We start from the raw sequence: 19,760 nt of genomic DNA, 5'->3' as shown, positions 1-19,760 counted from the left end.
GGAAGAGTGCTGGCTCTAGGGAGGACACCATTTCCATGCTGCTCTCCAGATTTCTAGCTGCTGTGACCGGCAGCACAGGTTGTATTATGGAAAATTGAAAATTATGAAAAAATAAGATATATGACAAATAACCAATATTCTATACTGTGTAGTTATTCACTACACAGAGATATGATATGGAGTCTGTGCAAGGAAAATAAGCTTATTTCGATTTGGATAAAGCAAATCAAAAGACAAATATGAACATTGTAAAATGGCAAAACAAAATTTAAAAGTTTACACAAAATTAACTTTGAAACGGGGAGGCATAGAGTCTTGTCACCGTTCATGGGTGTTAGTGCATGCCTGGGATGTTTGCTACTCATGTAACCAACTGCCCATATATTCGGCAACGTGATTTCCCATGATACAACTGGATGCAACGGTTTAAAATCCAAACATTGATACGAGATTAAAATAACTGATCAAGAGTGATTTTGAATTCCAGAACAAACTGTAATTTTTCATTTTTAAACTTCCTGCAAATGCAAAACCATTTTATGCTGTTTTATTTTTCCTAAACAGTTCACTATTATTCAGAAAGTCATCTACTTTCTGAGATATGGAAAACCAGTTAGCATATCATCTCACAAGTTGTTAGGATGCACTTCTAAGCTTTTCCCTTTCTAAGATCTCCATTACTAGTGGAGGGAAAAATGATGAGAAAAGAAGAAAAGAAGAAAAAAGAAAAAGAAATACAGCAAAAAAAGATTCACAAGACTGGAATGTTTACCTTTGTTCATGGAGTGTAGCCTGTATCTCTGCCAGTCGTACCAGGGACCGTGCCATCTTGAGCTCGGCAGATACCCGCGTCATCACTAGACTTCCAACAGAGTGAGCTTCCTCAGCTAATCTCTGTGCCTGTTAAGATAAAAGTTTTTCTTATACTCTTTTAGAAACAAACAAATGCTAGCATAGTGTACTTGCTTAGTTACAGGAGTGTTATAAACAATATAGCAAAAACAAAAACTGCTGGATACATCACTAGAGTTTAATAAGTTTTATAGGAATACCAAATTTTTTAAGATGAGACAAAATTCTACTCATGATCCAAGACCACCTATAGTGGCTTTACACCAGAAATGCTTTTCAGCCATAATCTCTCAATGTGATATTGGTTTGTAATTGCCTGTGAAAGCACACCAGTAATGCAATATATGAAGAAAGTTGGGTTTTAAATAATTTCCTTGCTGATCCCACAAATGCTCAGTCATAAGTTTTAAAGTAATATATGAACATAAATTTGCTCCCAAATTCTATTTTACACTGGTTATAATACCAAAGAACAATTAATACAATCAAATTTTCTATGTGTCTAGCTACCAAAGATGTTTTTCTACCAAGTACTTGAAAGTTGTAAAGCATCCTGATAATCTAATATCACAACATTAATGACAGTTCAGCAAATATCAGGTTAAATACATGGGAACCTAAAATCAACTTTTTCATTTGGAATGCTAACTTCCTAGCATGCTCTATTTCTATTGTTACTTTTGATTGTAATAGTCCAAACAAATTATGTGTAACTTCTCATTGAGTATCTAACCATTAAAGCGAACGCCTGTTTTTCAATATCTTTTGCCGATTTTGATGAAACTTACACACTTTATTTATACCTTAGCGCAATCCCTGAGGTCAATTATTTTCTAAATTGCCTGAATAGTTTTTCAGTTAGAGTGAAAAAAAAAAAAAAAGGGTATCATCTACAAATGTTACTTCTACAAGAAGCAATGGGAAAAATTAAAAAAACAAAACCTAACAAGCACTAGAGTTATTATTCAGCTACAAAATGAGCCATAAAATTTTAATTTTGGACTAAAATTGAGGGTGCTACAACTTTTGAAGCCTACAAAGGTAGTTTTGAAATATCAACAGCTTAATTTTTTGTACATTTTCATGATTATTTTGGTATTAATAAAATGCATATAACAATAATCTTCCTATGATGAATAGAAAAACACACTACCGTGTTGATACTATGGTAGAAAAACCCACAATGCACAAACTAGATTTATTGAAGAAAGTGAGACAACAGTTTCGGAATCGTCCTCGAAGATGGAATCGAGGACAATTCCGAAACTGTTGTCTCACTTTCTTCAATAAATCTAGTTTGTGCATTGTGGGTTTTTCTACAAATAATCTTCCTAGTGCATAATCCTCCATCGTTTACTTGCCTTCCAAGTAACAGTACCTCACCAAGTAACTTATGTTATTATTAGGTCACTGATTAGGGGTGTTTCTTGGCATACATAACCTTTTTTCAAGAACACTCTCCAAAGGATAAAACTGACAAAATATGAACCAAACATAGAGAAAAGAAAATACTCTATATGAACGTTATATTCTTATTTATTGGTATAGGAAAATTCTTTGTTATTGTCTTTTGAATGCTTCCCAGATTTTTTATATTATTCCAAAAAAAGAAGGCTGGTCTCATATGTGAAATCTTATAAGCTTTCAGAAAATAATCAATTAATTTTTTATTATATCTAACCCTTATATCACAATTGCCAATTTCAATTGACAATGAAAGTAGCTGCTACCACCTTCAAATTAGCAGGTGGGCCTTAAAAATTTCAGGGGAGATTTAGAGGTGCTGAAACTCTTTGGAAGTGCATTCAACTAAATTTCAGAAAGATGGCCTATTTTTGCCGAAAAATGACCAAAAAGACCCCTTCACCCCTATAATCCAGGTGATGTGACCATCATATCATGAAAAATGGGTGGGTGATGTGAACCTGCTGTCACGGAAAAATCTGGCTGTGGGTAAGGATGACATGAACTTGCCATTATGAGCATTTCAGTTAAAGGCTGGGGTGTTGGGAAAAACACCGCAAGTGTACAAACCTCTTGGAGGATGACAACTACTTTGGAGTGGGAATTTTGCATTATTTCCAATGACAAATAAGTGTGGAATGTAGTGTGCGTAAGCCATGACTGGAAGAGTACTGGCTCCAGGGAGGACACCATTTTCATGCTCAACATCATATTTCTGGTCACCATGACTGGCAGTGCAAGTTGTATTATAGAAAATTGAATATTATGAAAAAAATACACAATCAATTTTTTTTACTTCTTGTTATTATTCTTGCATTGAGTTATGGACTACCTGGAGAGATGATATGGTGTCTGTGCAAGGAAAACAGCCTATCCCATCTAAAAGTGTATTAACTAATAAATATGGATACTATAAAACGGCAAAAGAGCAAAATTGCTGACGCATAAAACACAACATACAAAAATCTTTGCATGTGACCGGCCTACCAGCCACGTACTCGTCAGAGCGGCCACTCATGTAAGCATAATGCATGTATTTTGAGCCCTGTGATTGCTGTGAAGCAACTGGATTCACTGGGTTAAATTATGGGGTTGCCTAATACTATGAAATGATCTATACATGTACGAAGATGTCTTAAATGATATGAGAGACGTATTGCTTCAAAATGTGTATTTATGTAGAGTAAACAAATGAACAAATATCTTATGTTTGTGCCTGTACCTTTGTGTGTATGCGTGTGTATCATGTATATACAATTATGCAAATTTGCTGAAAACATTCATTTCTTCCACTTCTTGAAATGAAACTTTAAATATGGCAGAACAATAAATTACAACTTACCGGTTTTTCTAAATTCTCTGCTGGCCAGTTTTGTACGTGTGAAATGAGGGTTTCATTGTAATAGTTAGCCAGACTGGGCGTGAGGGCAGGAACTAACGGTTTTGCTCCTGCCAATGACCCTCCTGTTGTTTGCGTCAATGACTGTAGCGAGTTAATACTGCTGCTTGGGCTACCCACTGGAAAATAAGAGAAACAAAATTAGTTTCTAACATAAGTCCAGGCCAAAGTCTTATCTTCTTTATCCTTCTTCCAAATCCCTTTGTATGAAAGATAGGAAAAACTATCAACAATACACCTGAATTCTATCAATAGTACAAATATTAATCCAAAAGAAACAAAGCTGACTCAACTGAGCAAAACCTTTCAAAGACTTATAAGCTGTTCTCCCAAGTCTTTTTCACATTCAATGGGAGGTAGGGAGTATGAGGAAGTAATCTTCCTGCTACAAACAACCTAGAGCTCCAGTACCCCTTCAACAGTCTCTCTCCATCTTCTCGGCCAGTGGTACCTTTTTTTTCAACTATAATGCTTCCCTGTTCATTAATCCAACCACACCTAGTGTTTCCTATACTAGGTCACATACAGTCAACTGCTTGTGGGAAAAATCAGAAGCATGCGACACACAATTTACCCACTCTCTGATTTTGGTTGTAGCCATCAATTAAGCCTACTCTTGAGGGGCTATAACTCCTTTGTGACAGTTCTGGCCAAACAAGAGATAAACTGTCAATTGCAATTCACTTATAGCAACTCAACAGCTTGTGATATGAAGTCTAGTCATGCCAAGTATGTACACCTAACAGTAAAGGGTTAAATACATGATGCATCAGCATGACACATATATTTTATTTTCTGGAGTAAATCTGAGATCTACAAATACCTAAGATCAAAACTTGCCTAAGCAGATACAAAAACCTGATGCTTTATGTGGTTGGACAGCATGGGGAGGCCCTTAAATTGGTGTCTTTATAGGTTAAATCATAATATTAATAAAACACAAATTTTGTGCTAGAGTGCAATGTATCACTTGCAATTTGCAACTACTAAAAAGGGGCACTAGAACAAGAAAAAATATAAAAGCATTCTGAAAAATATATATACATACATTCATACATACATACATCATATATGTGTATATATATATATATATATATATATATATATATATATATATATATATATATATATATATATTTATATATATATATATATATATATAAATATAAATATATATATATATATATATATATATATATATATATATATATATATATATATACAATTTATTTATCTACTTTATTTATCTTCTCAAATTAAATAATCTTGGTAAAATCTATTCTTTATGACTGTGCTCCACTTCAAAACATCCTACGGTTTAACTTGGTAACCTTTAAAATAATTTGTATAAAATAGAAAAAGAAACAAAGAAAAAAAGTAATAGAAAAAAAAGAAAAAGAAGAAATGAAAATAGAAAAGAAAAGAAAGAAAGAAAAACCTACAGAGTAGATAGGGGGGGGGGGGGAAGAGACAAAAAAGCCAACTGACAAAGAGCAACAAACTATCAAGGGATTTTTCCCAAAATAACACATAACCCCAAGATTTTATTGTAACGCTGGTAAAAACAAACCTCTTAGATACGCCCAACAGTTAAAATAATATATGAAAATTCTTTTTTGATATCTGGAAATTTTAACCCACTAGCGACGGTATATTTTGAAGCCGAAAATAATAGTTTCTAGGGGAGGTTGATCTGCCCAGTTGATTCCCCATCCCAAATGATTGTGGATTATGTAAAAAAAAAAAATAATAATAATAATAAAAAAAAAAATAAAAATAAAAAAAATAAATAAAAATAAATAAATAAAAATAAATAAATAAAAAATAAAAAATTAATGAACATCAATGAATTCCTTAATTGATTATTAAGTTTCAAATGAAAGCGCAAATGTAAAATTATTGCAATCAGAAAACTCTAAAGCGGTGATGACACTTGGAACTCAGTCGTGTGGGTCTTTTCCAGCCAGCCGAAGGGATCCACAGGGGTGAGTGCCCAGCCCATGAAAATATCTATTCGTTGCAAGTTTATTTTTAGATACACAGACTTGCAATTACGCAAGTATTATCATCAAACCCTAAACACACTTGTGGTGTGAATATATCAAGATCGAATCATATCTACTTCATTTTATGGGAAAGAAATTTGAGAAATCACAAGCTGACTTTTTATTTTTCTTCTTTTTTCATATCATAAATCTTTAACTTTGGGAAGAAACTTATAATAAGGGACTTTTATCCTCCTATGATCCACTTCAATAGGTAAAGTCATAATATAATGCATCATAGTTGCTCCTGAAGGGTGAAAATCGCTAACACAACAGCAAAGAGACTTGGGGTTCTCGCCTCATGAATTGCCTAAATTTTTCGTTGTAGGAGTTTATATTCACATTGGTAATTCTACACTCACATCCAAATATGAAACGGACATTAACTCATTTTCGACCACTCCTAGCGAAATTCTCCCTCCCACCGCCAGGGATGCCCCCCTAAATGCTCTTCCCAATTCTTTCAGAGGAAATTTTCATTTATCATGAAAAATCTTATTCTAAAATAGAAAAATTAACCAGGGAAATTCAAAATGTTTTCATATCCCTATTTCAACAGGTGTGAAAAAGAAAGAAGACATGAAAAGATCATAGCAACTGTCACTGAAGAATAACGATGCAACTGTGATGCTTGAAATTTCGTGACACTTTGTGCAAGTGAAGTGAAGTGAAGTGCAGTCCAGTCAAGCTAAGTAAAGTGATGTGAAGTAAAGTAAAAAAAGAAAAAAAAAAAAAAAAAAAAAAAAAAAAAAAAAGACAAAGAAAGAAAGAAAAAAAAGCCAGCTAACTAACTGCCTCATAAAAATCCTTCAAATGGAAGAACTAACCTAGATCTTGTGAGTGAGGGTTTCAGTGACATTTAATGTACTATAATATAATGTAATATCTCCACCACTTACAAACATGAGTAACAGCTTGCTCCAGTGTCCAATTATCAAGCTATCATAAAAGATATTTCTAATGGTTGTCTAAATCTATATACTATAACCATTTCCTCTTTGTGGTTTAGTAATTTAATCCATATACAACAAGGAAAAAATTAAAAACACTTCAGTTGAAAATTAGTAGGGCTTTTATAATTTCATCATACTATCTCTGACAACTAACTAATATTCTTACACTGAAATGAGTTTTGCTTTCTACTTGCTGTGTCTGTATATACTACTGTAAAACTACATGAAGGATATCGCTACTTCTTATTACATATTTTATAAACTATCAACTGCAATTGTGTTTCAGTTTTTCACATGCTAACTTAAATAACTTATTTTCATTATCTTTTTTGTGCAACTTCCCAGTAAATATTGATATCCAAACAAAGTGGGTGTTACACTCCACGCAACATAAATTATCATAACTGGCTATATATTTATATATATATATATTTTTTTTAATTAAATTACTTAATTATTATTAAATTATTTAGGAATAAATAAATTGTATAAAAAGACACACCTTCTTTTTAAGAAAATACCACAGCTGCAAATATAACCTCCCAAATGACCACAAGGAATATGATCACAGAACCTATGATTATGACTCATTAGTAAGGCCTAGTCCCAGACACAAGAATACGAAGAATAAGATATGAAGAGGAGGAGAAGTAGAGAATTATAAGTATAAGACCAACAAATTGGCCCTAGATGGCAAATAAACTTCTACTATCTGCTGTAATTTTAGTTTATCAACTGGGTATCCACAGAGATGGCATCAGAAGTACTTAGTAACAAAGAGAGTGTGAGTATGAGTGAGTATAGTACGAGTATAGTATGAGTGAGTGAGTGTCCTGCAAATGTAAGGACTAGGGAAATTAGGCACAATCACAAGGACCTACTAACTGACTCCTTTGTGGCTGAGCCATCTCGGTACAATAAAATTCACAAAATACTATACTGGACGGTACATAGATCTGACATTCAGGATTCCCAATTTACTGTCTCACTAAAATCCAATGAAAATTTAACAATATGGTATCAGTTAAACAATAGAAACTTCACAATCAACTGTCAAACCAAGTGGCAGATGACAGGGCTTTCTCACTGCCAGTAAGCAAGCAAAATTTTTGGAGGGAGATTAGACAAAGGAAACTGCTCTTGCACAATTTTCCCTAAGAAACAAGGGTGGAGTGTATCACCTGTAAACCATGGCTGGATGAATGCTGGCTCTAATGAGGACACTATTACCATGCATGGGAAGCTAGGCAAATAAAGAAATGAGTTTCCCTCTGATATAATAGTCAAGATTCCAAAAACACTCTTATTCTGCAGCCTATTCATTCAAACAATCATCACAAATGATAACACATGGGCTTCATGACACCTGGCTAAACTGTACTGGCTTGGGCTTCATGATGCCTGCCTAAACTGTATTGGCTTGGGCAGAATGACATAACAGTCAGTGACAAGTGAATGCAATATGCCAACAATCCCTTAGACAGACACAAAAATTCACAGACACAAGTTTTACTAACCACAAAATCTATGAGAATTAACTAGCTAGATCTATTATGTAGTATGAGTGCATAGGAAAGAAGACAAGCCAGAGAAACAAGAATCATATCCTTGAAAAATCATAATTCAACACAAATACACAATCTGCACAACTTGAGGGGGGGGGGGGGGGGCATAAAATATGAGGATAAACTATAATTCCGCGAGCTTGCTTAGCTGATTAATTGCATAAAAAAATGGAATATATTTGCATTCAGGACCATTTAACATGTACACATACACATACACATACACATACACATACACACACACACACAAAAATCTTAACATTTTCTTTATAAAGAATGGGGGAAAAGAATCTATGAAAGTTATACTTCTGACAGTTCAATCAAAAGTCAAAATGTCAATATCTATCTACCCATGTTCCAAACAATTCTACTGAATTTCATTTTCATTACCCTTGATATTGTTCAAAAGTTATGCCTATATATACACTTGCTTTATCTCCAGAGGAGCTGGAAAACTGAACCCTTTCAATTTTCTTAACCCTAATATGGGTGAGATGACCATCACATTATGGGAAAATTTGGCTAGAGAGGCAGGTGAGGTGAACATGGCATCATGGGAAATCTGGCTAAGGGCCAGGGTGACGGGAACTTGCTGTCATGATAATTTCAGCTGAAGGCCAGGTATCACGAGTGACTTGTCATGAGTCCACACATCTCTTGGAGGATGATTAGACTCTGTGGGCATTTAGGATGAGGCTTTTGCATTATTTCCTTTTGATAAACAAGTGTGGGATGTACTGTCCTTTAGCCATGGCTGGAAGAACACTATCTCCAGGGAGGATGCTATTTCCATGCTCAAGATCCAATTCCTGCCCACTATGACAGACATTCCAGATTGAATTTCAGAAAACTAAATGATACGAAAAAATAAAAATATGACACAAATGAATCATTATTACTCAACTAAGTTATAGACTACTTAGAGAGATAATATGGAGTCTGTGCAAGGAAAACAGTGTATTACCAAATCAACTGACAAAAAGACTTTGGAAAATTGTGTAAAGAAAATAAAAATAAAAATAAAATAATAATAATAATAATAATAAAAAACTTACGCATAGAAAGAGAAAATAACAATGCAAAGGGGAGGCAAGGAGTCTTGTCACTATATGAGGCTTTGTGAGTGCCCAGCCTACATGCTGCACACCCGTCAAATTGGCTGCTTAAGTAAGCCTAAGGGCCATATTTTGGACAATGTGATGGCAGTGAAGCATTTTGACCCAATGGGTTAATCACGAACCAGTCTCTTTACTTCTTGAGATATTATTTATATCTATGTAGTATATATATATGGCATACATAATAGAAAAGGCTTTTTTGAAAAATCAAATTAAATAAACTCCTAAAATTGCGGATTGATTGTTTAAATATGGATTTCTGATGATCAGGCTGAATTCTAAATGCAGACTGAATTTCATAATATTGAAAACAAGACACTTTCAAATAATTTGGGTTGACAAAGAGATGCAATTTTACTTCTAAAATTACTTCGATTATATTTTTGGTTCATTATATTATTATTGTTGTTGTAAAATATAGAAGGTTTAGATATATCTTTTCTATATCAAATAAATATCCTGACATGAACTTTAGTGCATGCTGAAGGGCAGTGAGACAGAACCCATTCCCCCCCTCCCTTTTTATCTTTCTATTGCAGTTTTACACCATTTAACTGTTCATGGACATTTTGCAAGGTTTACCTTGCATAGGCACGAATATCAATAGATTCTATCAAGAAAATGCTACATCTGTAGTAAACATAAAAATGAGCTGTGCTGTACCCTGGTTTACAACATGGCATTACTTATAAGTGTGGTGCAAGTTCATGTGGACGAGAGGGATGAGGGAGGTGAATTCTTCATATCTGTAAATCATTAATCCTTTCATAAAGATAATTCATCAGATTGAATTTCAACTGCATACATTTTTTTCCTTGAAAATTCAAAAAGACATACTAGAATTTTTCTAACAAAGGTTATTGTTTCCATTGTTTCTTATATGGAGGTTGTCTTTCTACCTACCAGTATCATTTCACTATGCTTACCAAATAAAAAAATAAATTGTTAACATAAAACAAACTTTAATCACATCCCTAAAGACATATTAACACCTGCTGCTCTTCCAAGGGTAATCAACATGCCAGTCAGACTAAATATATACTAGAAATATAGATGCAATTTTGCACACTAACACACATTGCACACAATCTTTTATCAGTACCAAAACATTTAGGCCTTTGTCAGTTGTCTATTCTGAATGATACACTTTTTCCCCTAAAACTTTTAAAGAAATGGTGACTAAATGCTCGGAAGCACAATTAATCCTCTATCACTACAGGAAGTAATATCCTTGCAAAACAACAAACAACCTCAGTCCTACAATACATACATACATACATATATATATGTATACATACATACATATAATATATGTATACATACATACATACATACAATATATGTATACATACATACATACATACAATATATGTATACATACATACATACAATATATGTATACATACATACATACAATATATGTATACATACATACATACAATATATGTATACATACATATATACAATATATGTATACATACATACAATATATGTATACATACATACATACAATATATGTATACATACATACATACAAACATATATATATATATATATATATATATATATATATATATATATATATATATATATATATATCACCATGAAATGTAATTTTCTTTAAACTCAATTTGAACCTCTGATGCAAATTTCTAACTAAGGCTATTTTTCACAGATGGCCTTATATACCAAGAATATTTCTAAAATGGATTATGTATATCTAAAAAGTTCTCCAAAGCAGATTCTTTCTATATAGTAAATATAAATTTAATGACTACACTGATGCAGGGTAATTTTGGATGCTACATAATACTAAATATAGCTTTCTCATGAAACTAAGACACTGCTTGGTTACACATTAACCCATACCTGCCAGATAAATGTACTGAAGGTTTTCTTTTGTAAACTTTCTTTGCATATAGATGGCTCTGCAAGTGCTCAGCCACCAACTAGCACACTAATGTAAACATAACCTTCCTCAATTTTTTTTTTTAGGGGGGAAAACATTTTTTCCTTATGCTATTAATATTGATGTTTTCATTTGTCATTATACTGTTGTTATTAATACTAATAGCAAAAAACAGCCACTTCGTCCTTTGCTGTACTGGTAATAAATACATTTGTGGAGATTTGTGTAAACACAACAACAAATCCTACGAATATGGAATTATTTATAATTTCCACATTACAATCTGGCTCTACCATTTTTCCTACTACATCTGACCACTAATACAAGCTAAATCTTGGTACCGCATAGTGCCATATTATGATCTTCCTTTATGACTCGAAATAGAATTCTAGTCACAAATGTCTTCATAATCCAAGTGGAGCATCATTAATTCATTGAAATATCTCTATAAATTGTAAATTCACACTTTATAATAACCTTTACACCCACTGAAAATCTACAAAAGCAAATTTACCTATTAACATTAAACCTAAATAGCACCCATTATAGTCTACTTTTTAGCAAATATCCTGAAATGTGCCCCACCCCCCCAAATGCCTATAAACATAAAACAATATAAAATTTAACAAATTTCATTTCACACTGATATCTAGATTATCAACATTGTCAACTGGTCCCTTCTTCACAATGAAGGTTGGCAACTATGTTTTTCCCAAGCCGTCTTATCTTCAGCCTTCCTTTTAACCGCTCCAAAACTGGAAATCCCACTCCAGTATTTATCATCATCAACCTATTTCCTCCTTTGTCTTCCCCCAGTCGGTTTTGCCATCTATCATTACCTCTATGACAAGATTAACTAAAATTCTAGATTATAGATATCCCAAAATACTGCAGCAACATGAGACTTCTAATCATAAGCTTATCTTTAAAGATAATGGCATCTATGTTGCAATAACAATTATATATACATATATATATTTATATATATTATATATATATATATATTTATATATATTATATATATATATATATTTATATATTATATATATATATATATATATATATATATAATATTATATAGATATATATATATATATATATATATATATATATATATATATATATATATAATATTATATATATAAATATATATATATATATATATATTATATATATATATATATATATATATATATATATATATTATATATATATATATATATATATATATATATATATATATTGTATATACATACAATATATATTTTATCAATGAAATAAAGTAAATAAATAAATTTACTGCATTTATTTGAATTGATGAAAATATGAACAAAGAAAAATGATAATAATCCAATAGGCCATAATCAACAGAAGTACAGAAAAATCACTAACACCTAATTCATTATACATAGCAATCTAACTGCAATATGAAAACTGGCTGTACATCTCAACATATTTCTTTTTATTAGTAATAATGACATGTAAAATTTTATCCTTTAACTCTTCCAGCCATATCAAAATGATCTAACAAGTCGCATTTTGTTTGCTTTTCACTGATTTTTGCCTTTCCTTGTTTTTAAGAGTATTTTTTACTTTCACTTTCATCATCGGTAAAAGTTACAGTCAAATATAAGCACTTATAAGTATAAGGAGATGAATGCAGCTCAGTTTGAGTCATACATGAAGATATTAAAAGATTATCAATGAATCATCAAATTACATAACTAAAATACTATTTCTTGTCACTGCTGCATGAGATTATCCTTAACCATAGCTCAATTTCTACCACTGGAGTAAAGTCTTGATTGGACATACTACCAGCTTGTCTAACTGCTTTCTAAAAGTCCATATGCAATTAAATTCCATCTTCTTTGTCTTCTGACCCAGCAAACAATACGTCCAAAAAATAGTATCAGTGAAGTGAATAACTTGTAAGGAAAGAGATACTATTCCTGATTGTGCACCAATCATCCTGAATATAATTTTTTAGTGCAAATCGCTTTATTCTGTCTAATCAATTTTCAGCGTTCATACAATATCCATCTAGACATGCATCTAATAGGCAAAAGAGGAGAAGACCAGTCCTACATTGTTGATCGCCTGTAGTTACCTACACTAAATTTGTAGTGGTAAAAAATCACATTTTGAGCTACTGTCAAATTCATCTTTTTTTTGCTTTTCTGCTCTTCCAAGTGCCTGATATAGGAAATGAAGAATATCTAACCACTTAAAAACAGACACACTGAAAGCTGGCTACTCCAGATTTTGTCTATTGCTTTCGATACCTGTTCGAGGGAGGTCTATGAAAATGAGATAAGAGTGTAAACCTAGCATACATTGCCATATATTCAAGCTCCCAAGCAGTGAAGTTGAGTTTTGCTGGTCACAATATTCTGTGAATACTGTTAATCTTGTTACGTCTCTTGGTATTCTAACAACAGACACACTAAAAAACTGTTACGTTAATATTACAGAAACATATGAAATGTGAGGCACAAAAAAACATCGTAAGATCATACGTAGTTCTAAAGGCACTTTATGAAACTGAAAAATTACCAATTCATAAATTATATAGATAAAGAAAATAGAAAATACCTTTACATAGAAAATCAAAGCCGACTACGCAATCTTCACCTCTTGTCAGTTGGTTATCTAAATAAAATATCAAAAACAATTGCCCCAAATGGCTTTCCTATGCCTACATGACACAAAATCTACAAAAAAAAAGAAAATAAAATAAAAGAAAAGAAAAGAAAAGAAAAAAAGAAAGAGAAGAAAAAAAAAAAAAGAAAAAAAAGAGAGCATCACACTTACCTTTTCTGATGTCAATGCCATCTTGGTTTTCAGAGTGTGTTGGTGTGGGAGGACCTCCACCTATATTATTACTATTTGCTGATATTGTTAGAGGTTCTAATTGTAATTTCACTAGATGTCCCTCTCCATCATGAGAATGAGAGTTGTTTGAGTTGACAGTCTTTGCTGTATCCACATCAACACCACCCTTGTTCAGAGAACTAGAGAGGGATATGACGCGAGGGTGGTGGCTAAGGAGCTGCGGCACAGCCATGGGCGTGGAACCACTGAGGGTTGGGATGCTGCTACCTAGGGAGGAGGTGGTGGTGGTGGTATTGGTGACAGAGGTGGAGGCCGCCGTGCTGCTACCCAGGTGGGGTAAGGAGGAGGGTAGAGATGTGGGCAGCATCCCTAAACTGGTTCCCAGCTTAGTTCTCAAGAGTGCAGGGGCTGAGCCTGCGTGGGTGGACGTTACTGAGGTGCCCGACGCAGACACCAAACCTGACGATGCTAACGACACATTGGCCCCACTGACGTCGTGGCTGTTCTCACCACTGCCCCTATTATGAAGGTGCTCTGACGTTGGAGTGCTATCACCTGAAGAAATGTCCATGTCTGCTGCACCAACCTCTGCAAAGAGTCAAAATATCTTTAAATGATTTGGGAATGTGTAATCATCAATGGAAATAATATTCGCTTGTAAGAAAATAATAGAATACCTTACATAACATAGAATGACTTTTAAAGAAATAATCAAAGCTACTAATCAAAACGTTAAACAAAGAAATGAAAGACAATTATAACAATAAAACAACTCTACAGCATAATATACAATGGGTAAAGCAAAAGTTAAATTACTAGAATGAAGTAAGAGAACAATCAACATAATGGGAAAAGTGGAAATGATAGAAGGTAAAGATTCAACAAATACTTTGTAATTTGGAATGATTACATGTACATAGCTTTATGTTAAGGGGACCGTCCCTGAGAGAGGGGGGAGGAGGGGGTTAAATTGAGTTAGTTAGCGTATAGTATAGGTACATGGATGAGGAAACTACCAAACGAGTATTAACCGCCTGCTATGGCTCGTTGTCTTGCAGCCGGCGTGCGAGTCCCTCAGCACCCGGAGAGGTACGTCGCTATTGAGCGCCCAGGTACACATATGTGGACTTTTGCTTGCGGCAATCGTGCATAAGGCATTTAATTATGACATTGCGCATAGATATGAGTTCGTGAATGTTCAAGGAACACTTTTATACCAATATCAGAAAAAAATTATATCACCGTGATTTATGACGAAATATTTTGTGAAATATATCTAAAAAAAAATGTATGTTTTGTGTCCTTTTACACACGAAATATGCTTTGATCGAGACTCCCTGGTAATATGTTTTAGTTTACGTGGTAATATATACGTATATCACATACGAAGCACTAATGTTTAAAAATAGCCTTATAAGGAAGGATTGAAATATTTCCGTTACATTTCGCTCAACGGTCGGTACATCACAGCAGGGGGCAATTTGAATTGATTTGAAATTGGCAGTTACCGTTGTAAAGACCAATTCAATACGAATGTTACCTAAATGTCGGATTTTTAAACTTCGGATGTATAAGCGAGATACAGATTATTTCATGTTGAAGATGATAGTACTCAGTAATACCTGCTCTGAAATAAAAACTATATGGAATTTTGAGCTCGGTTGTATGCGTAGTCTTCGTCTGGCGTTCAAAAAGCTATCGCATCCGTTTCGTGCGTTCCCGATAAAAATGAATATGTTTAGACGTTACCGTAAGTCTTAGGCACCATAAATTGGCAAATATCCCACAACACATAGGCGTCTGCATGATTTTATGCACTTCTTAGTAAAGATAATGGGTGCAAATGGCTAATCATAAACTTTACACTTGTTCTCCCTTGCAATCTGCTAATATTGACAATTATCAAAGAAAATGGGTATGAGAGGGATAACTAATAAATTTTATTATTTAGATATGAAAGTCAATGTAGGCCTACTAAATGATGATTATTAATCTTTTTAACTTTATGTGCGTGCGTTCACGTACATATGATCCTCCTCGAAAATTATAAACACCCAGTGACCATCTCCCCCTCCCCCCCCCCCTGTGTGAGGCATGGGGAATATTCAACGACTTTCGTAAGTTCTCGAATTCAATGTACTAAATTCATATGCTTTTGAAATTCTCAAAATTGAACCACCATGTTGTATTCATGCCAGGACTTTATAATTAGAATGATTTTGTACTAATGTTGCCATCCACAGTTCCCCATTTCTTCAAAAATAAAAAATAAAAAAAAAATAAAATGGAAAATAAAAAAAAATATTTTTTTTAAAAAAAGGTTTTTATCTGGTTTAGATTAGTTGTCTCTATGGTAAAATGCATTTATTAAGCTTTTCACACGAAAATATCAACTTTAATGAACAACGAAAAAAAAAAAAAAAAAAAAAGTGACATACCTTTACAGAATAGCGTCCCTATTGAACATGAAAATTCCTATTGACTTGGTAATCATTGCATTGCAAAGTACACTAAATAAGCGTTTTTTTGATATATAATATCATTAGATTCAGAGAAAAATAACAGAGATAACGAACTTTGGCAAGGTGCCAAATACAAAACGCCGTAGCTCGGCTATTTTTTTATGAATCTTCGGTACTTCCCAACTCACGTAATTTTCATGCGATCCAAATGCAGTTTGTTGCTTTCACTAGAGCCTCGGCGTCCCATAGCCATGTAAAAGGCCGATTTTTGAATTTTTGCCTTAATCAAAAAATAATAATATTTTAATGCTGAAAAACGCATTCAAAAATAGTTCTCTATGCCAAGCTGTCCCCCGCCAAAAAAAAAAAGGAAATTCAAAATTCGGCCTTTTACATGGCTATAGGCTAGAGTTGATCTAACACTAGCATTTTTGGGGGAATATTCTGTAAAGAGCTCTGATAGTTGGGATGTACCGAAGACATACCAAAAAAAAATGGCGATTTTTTTCAACTTTTTGGGGGGTGCCCCCCCCCAATGGGGGAGCAAAGTTAAAATTTATATATATAACGAAGCGCAATTCTTTGCTCTATAGCATGCAAAAAGAATCAATCAGTTATCTCTAACCGATATTTTTTTATGATGTATAGAGTAGGGAAAGGTGGCCATTCTCAGGGACGGTCCCCTTAAGTATGAAGACAAAAATCACAATTTAAGTATGAAGACAAAAATCACAATTAAATTAAAGTAAAATTAACCATTCAAAAATAAGAACTTCAAAAGCAGATAATTGTAGGTAAGTTGCATACTCATACAATAGTAGTGGATGTAAGCAAGAAAAAGATTATGTTACTCTCTCCTAGGGTAAGTGCATCTAAGGTTGGCTTCAACATAAAATCTACAACATTCACAACAGCTTGTGCCAAGATTTTTCCTTACACTCAGTGATATTGACCTGTTACAAAAACAAGAAAAAATTGACTCCCCACCCCCCACCCCAAAAAAAAAAAAAAAAAATCAATCAATCATATTACTACTAAAAAAAAAAAAAATAATAATAATAATAATAAAAAAAAATAATAATAATAAAAAAATAATAATAATAATAATAATAATACACTGTCATTTTACAAAACTGGTGGTCTGCTGCTTTTGATGCATGAAGTGTAAATTAATATTCACAAAACTTTAAAAATAAAATTCAACATAAGTTTGTTCCCACAAATAAAGCAAAGCCAGGTCTTGGCACAGAGCACTATGTCTGGCTCTAAAACTCTGCAGACAGTGCACTTGGATCTTACCAAAAGAATGACAATCTCTAACTTGAGTCTGGTCCCAGAGGTACATACACGAATGTATACTAAAACAATTTCACTTTAAACCTAAAATTACAATGATATCTATCATCTATCAATCTCTCTCTCTCTCTATCAATCTATCAATATCTCTCTCTCTCTCTCTTTCTCTCTCTCTCTATATATATAATATACATATTTACATAAACATATATGTATGTGTATATACATTCAAATGTACCAAAACATATATACATACAAATATATATACAAACACACACACACAAATATATAAACAGAGACAGAGAACTAAAACTAGGTATACATGCATTTAAACATGCAATGCCAGAAAAGAAAATTCCAAAGGAAAGTAACATGTCTACAAAACAGATATGATCAAACTCCACCTTACCTTGGCCATATTTTCTAGAGTCTCTTCTATCATACATATCTTCACTATGATACATTTCTCTCCTATCCCTGTCATTCCTGTCTCGGTCGCCATCCCTGATATCCCGACTTTCCCGATAACTCTCCCCTAAACTGGAATGTTTGTCTGAAAATAAAGAAAGTAGAAGGAAACTTGCATTAAAACTTGCAGCTGCTGCGATGGCAATGCAGAGAAAAGTCTGTCTTCCATTTTCATTGGAAGAGGAGGAGGAGGAGGAGGAGGAGGAAAAAGACAGACATTGAAGGAAAAGAAGCAAGTAAATAGACAGACAAAGAAAGAAAGAAAGAAAGAAAGAAAAAAGAGGAAAAGAGGGGGGGGAAGGAGGAAGAAGAAAGGGAAAAAGGAGGAAGGAGAGAGAAAAGAGGGGAAAAAGAGAAAAAGGAAGGAAAATAAGGGAAAAGAGAGTAGGAAAGAGTAAAGGAAAAGCATTGGAATTAGAAATAAACACATGGCTTTGTTGTTCATAGCCTTAGTAAACAAACACAGGTTTCCTGGCTATAAAAGATTGGAGTGACATTGCTAGAAATAGTACTTTATATATCTGCAAGGCTGTCACAAAGATTAAAAGGATATTTTGAAAAAAGGTGTATTAACCCAATGCGGAGGGGAAAATGTTGAGCTCTCTTTAGTATTGTCTTGTTAAATGTTTTTGTACATAGATGGCTATGTCAGATCTTGTGACCTCACCTTTCCTTGAAATAGGGGGGAAATTGCTTTCTTTTGTTCTACTAATGATATCAATATCACTGTTAATTTTGTTATAAACATTATTACTATATTGTTATTGACATTACTAATGGCAGTATCAAATACTAGAAAGGAAAGAAAAGAAAAAAGAAAAAAGAAAAAAGAAAAGAAAAGAAAAGAAAAAAAAAAAAAAAAAAAAAAAAAAACAAGGGAAAGGGTTAACAGGTGAGACAAGTACTTCTTGTAACTCGCTAATTGGTGACAGTATTATCAGCAAATACTGTTAACATACATCCTGACTTGCTTCTAACAACCTAAAGAGAGCTGAAATGCAAGTTGGAATATAATCATCATTAAGTAACAAGCTATGCCCCTCCTAGCTGTACATTTCCTATGATACAATGTCTAATTGAATCCCTACTCTACTGCCATACAATTTTGTAACTTGCACCCACCTTGCCTATTCGAGGTCTTGTCATGTGACCTATTTGAGGTCTCCTTGGCACGTGCTCTCTCCCATTCTAGCCACTCTGGGGGCTTCTCCCACTGGGATACCTCAGTTCGGCAGTTATAGTAGTACTTCTTGCCTGATGAGCTTACATGCTCCGACCAGTCCCCCACCCTCGCCAAACGTTCTTTTTCCTCTTTCTTGTGCTATGGGAAGGAACATTGTTTTGGAGAATTACTATATGTAATATTTTTATCATAAAACATTTCATACTTTTTC

At 33.4% G+C, this 19,760-nt stretch overlaps 1 protein-coding gene and 1 long non-coding RNA gene across 3 annotated transcripts in view; one reads left to right on the top strand and one right to left on the bottom strand.

Moving 5' to 3' along the window:
• The window catches only part of wcy (WW domain-containing adapter protein with coiled-coil wacky), a 47,928-nt gene that overhangs the window by 6,293 nt on the left and 21,875 nt on the right, over positions 1 to 19,760 (bottom strand). For both annotated transcript variants that reach the window (XM_070140960.1, XM_070140961.1), the window contains exons 6-10: positions 19,489 to 19,687; positions 18,308 to 18,451; positions 14,120 to 14,728; positions 3,659 to 3,834; positions 773 to 900 (exon numbers count right to left, since the gene is read on the bottom strand). In XM_070140960.1, the coding sequence (XP_069997061.1) occupies positions 773 to 900; positions 3,659 to 3,834; positions 14,120 to 14,728; positions 18,308 to 18,451; positions 19,489 to 19,687 (1,256 nt within the window). The remainder of the gene's footprint in view (positions 1 to 772; positions 901 to 3,658; positions 3,835 to 14,119; positions 14,729 to 18,307; positions 18,452 to 19,488; positions 19,688 to 19,760) is intronic.
• Positions 15,072 to 16,442, top strand: LOC138866906 (uncharacterized). The gene is made up of 2 exons (XR_011399671.1): positions 15,072 to 15,252; positions 15,328 to 16,442. It is a non-coding gene; the product is annotated as an uncharacterized lncRNA (long non-coding RNA).

The sequence above is a fragment of the Penaeus vannamei genome, chromosome 27, assembly GCF_042767895.1.
Source record: "Penaeus vannamei isolate JL-2024 chromosome 27, ASM4276789v1, whole genome shotgun sequence".
NCBI lineage: Eukaryota > Metazoa > Arthropoda > Malacostraca > Decapoda > Penaeidae > Penaeus > Penaeus vannamei.
The sequence above is the reverse complement of the archived record's forward strand: the minus strand, read 5'-3'. Positions and strand labels throughout refer to the sequence as shown.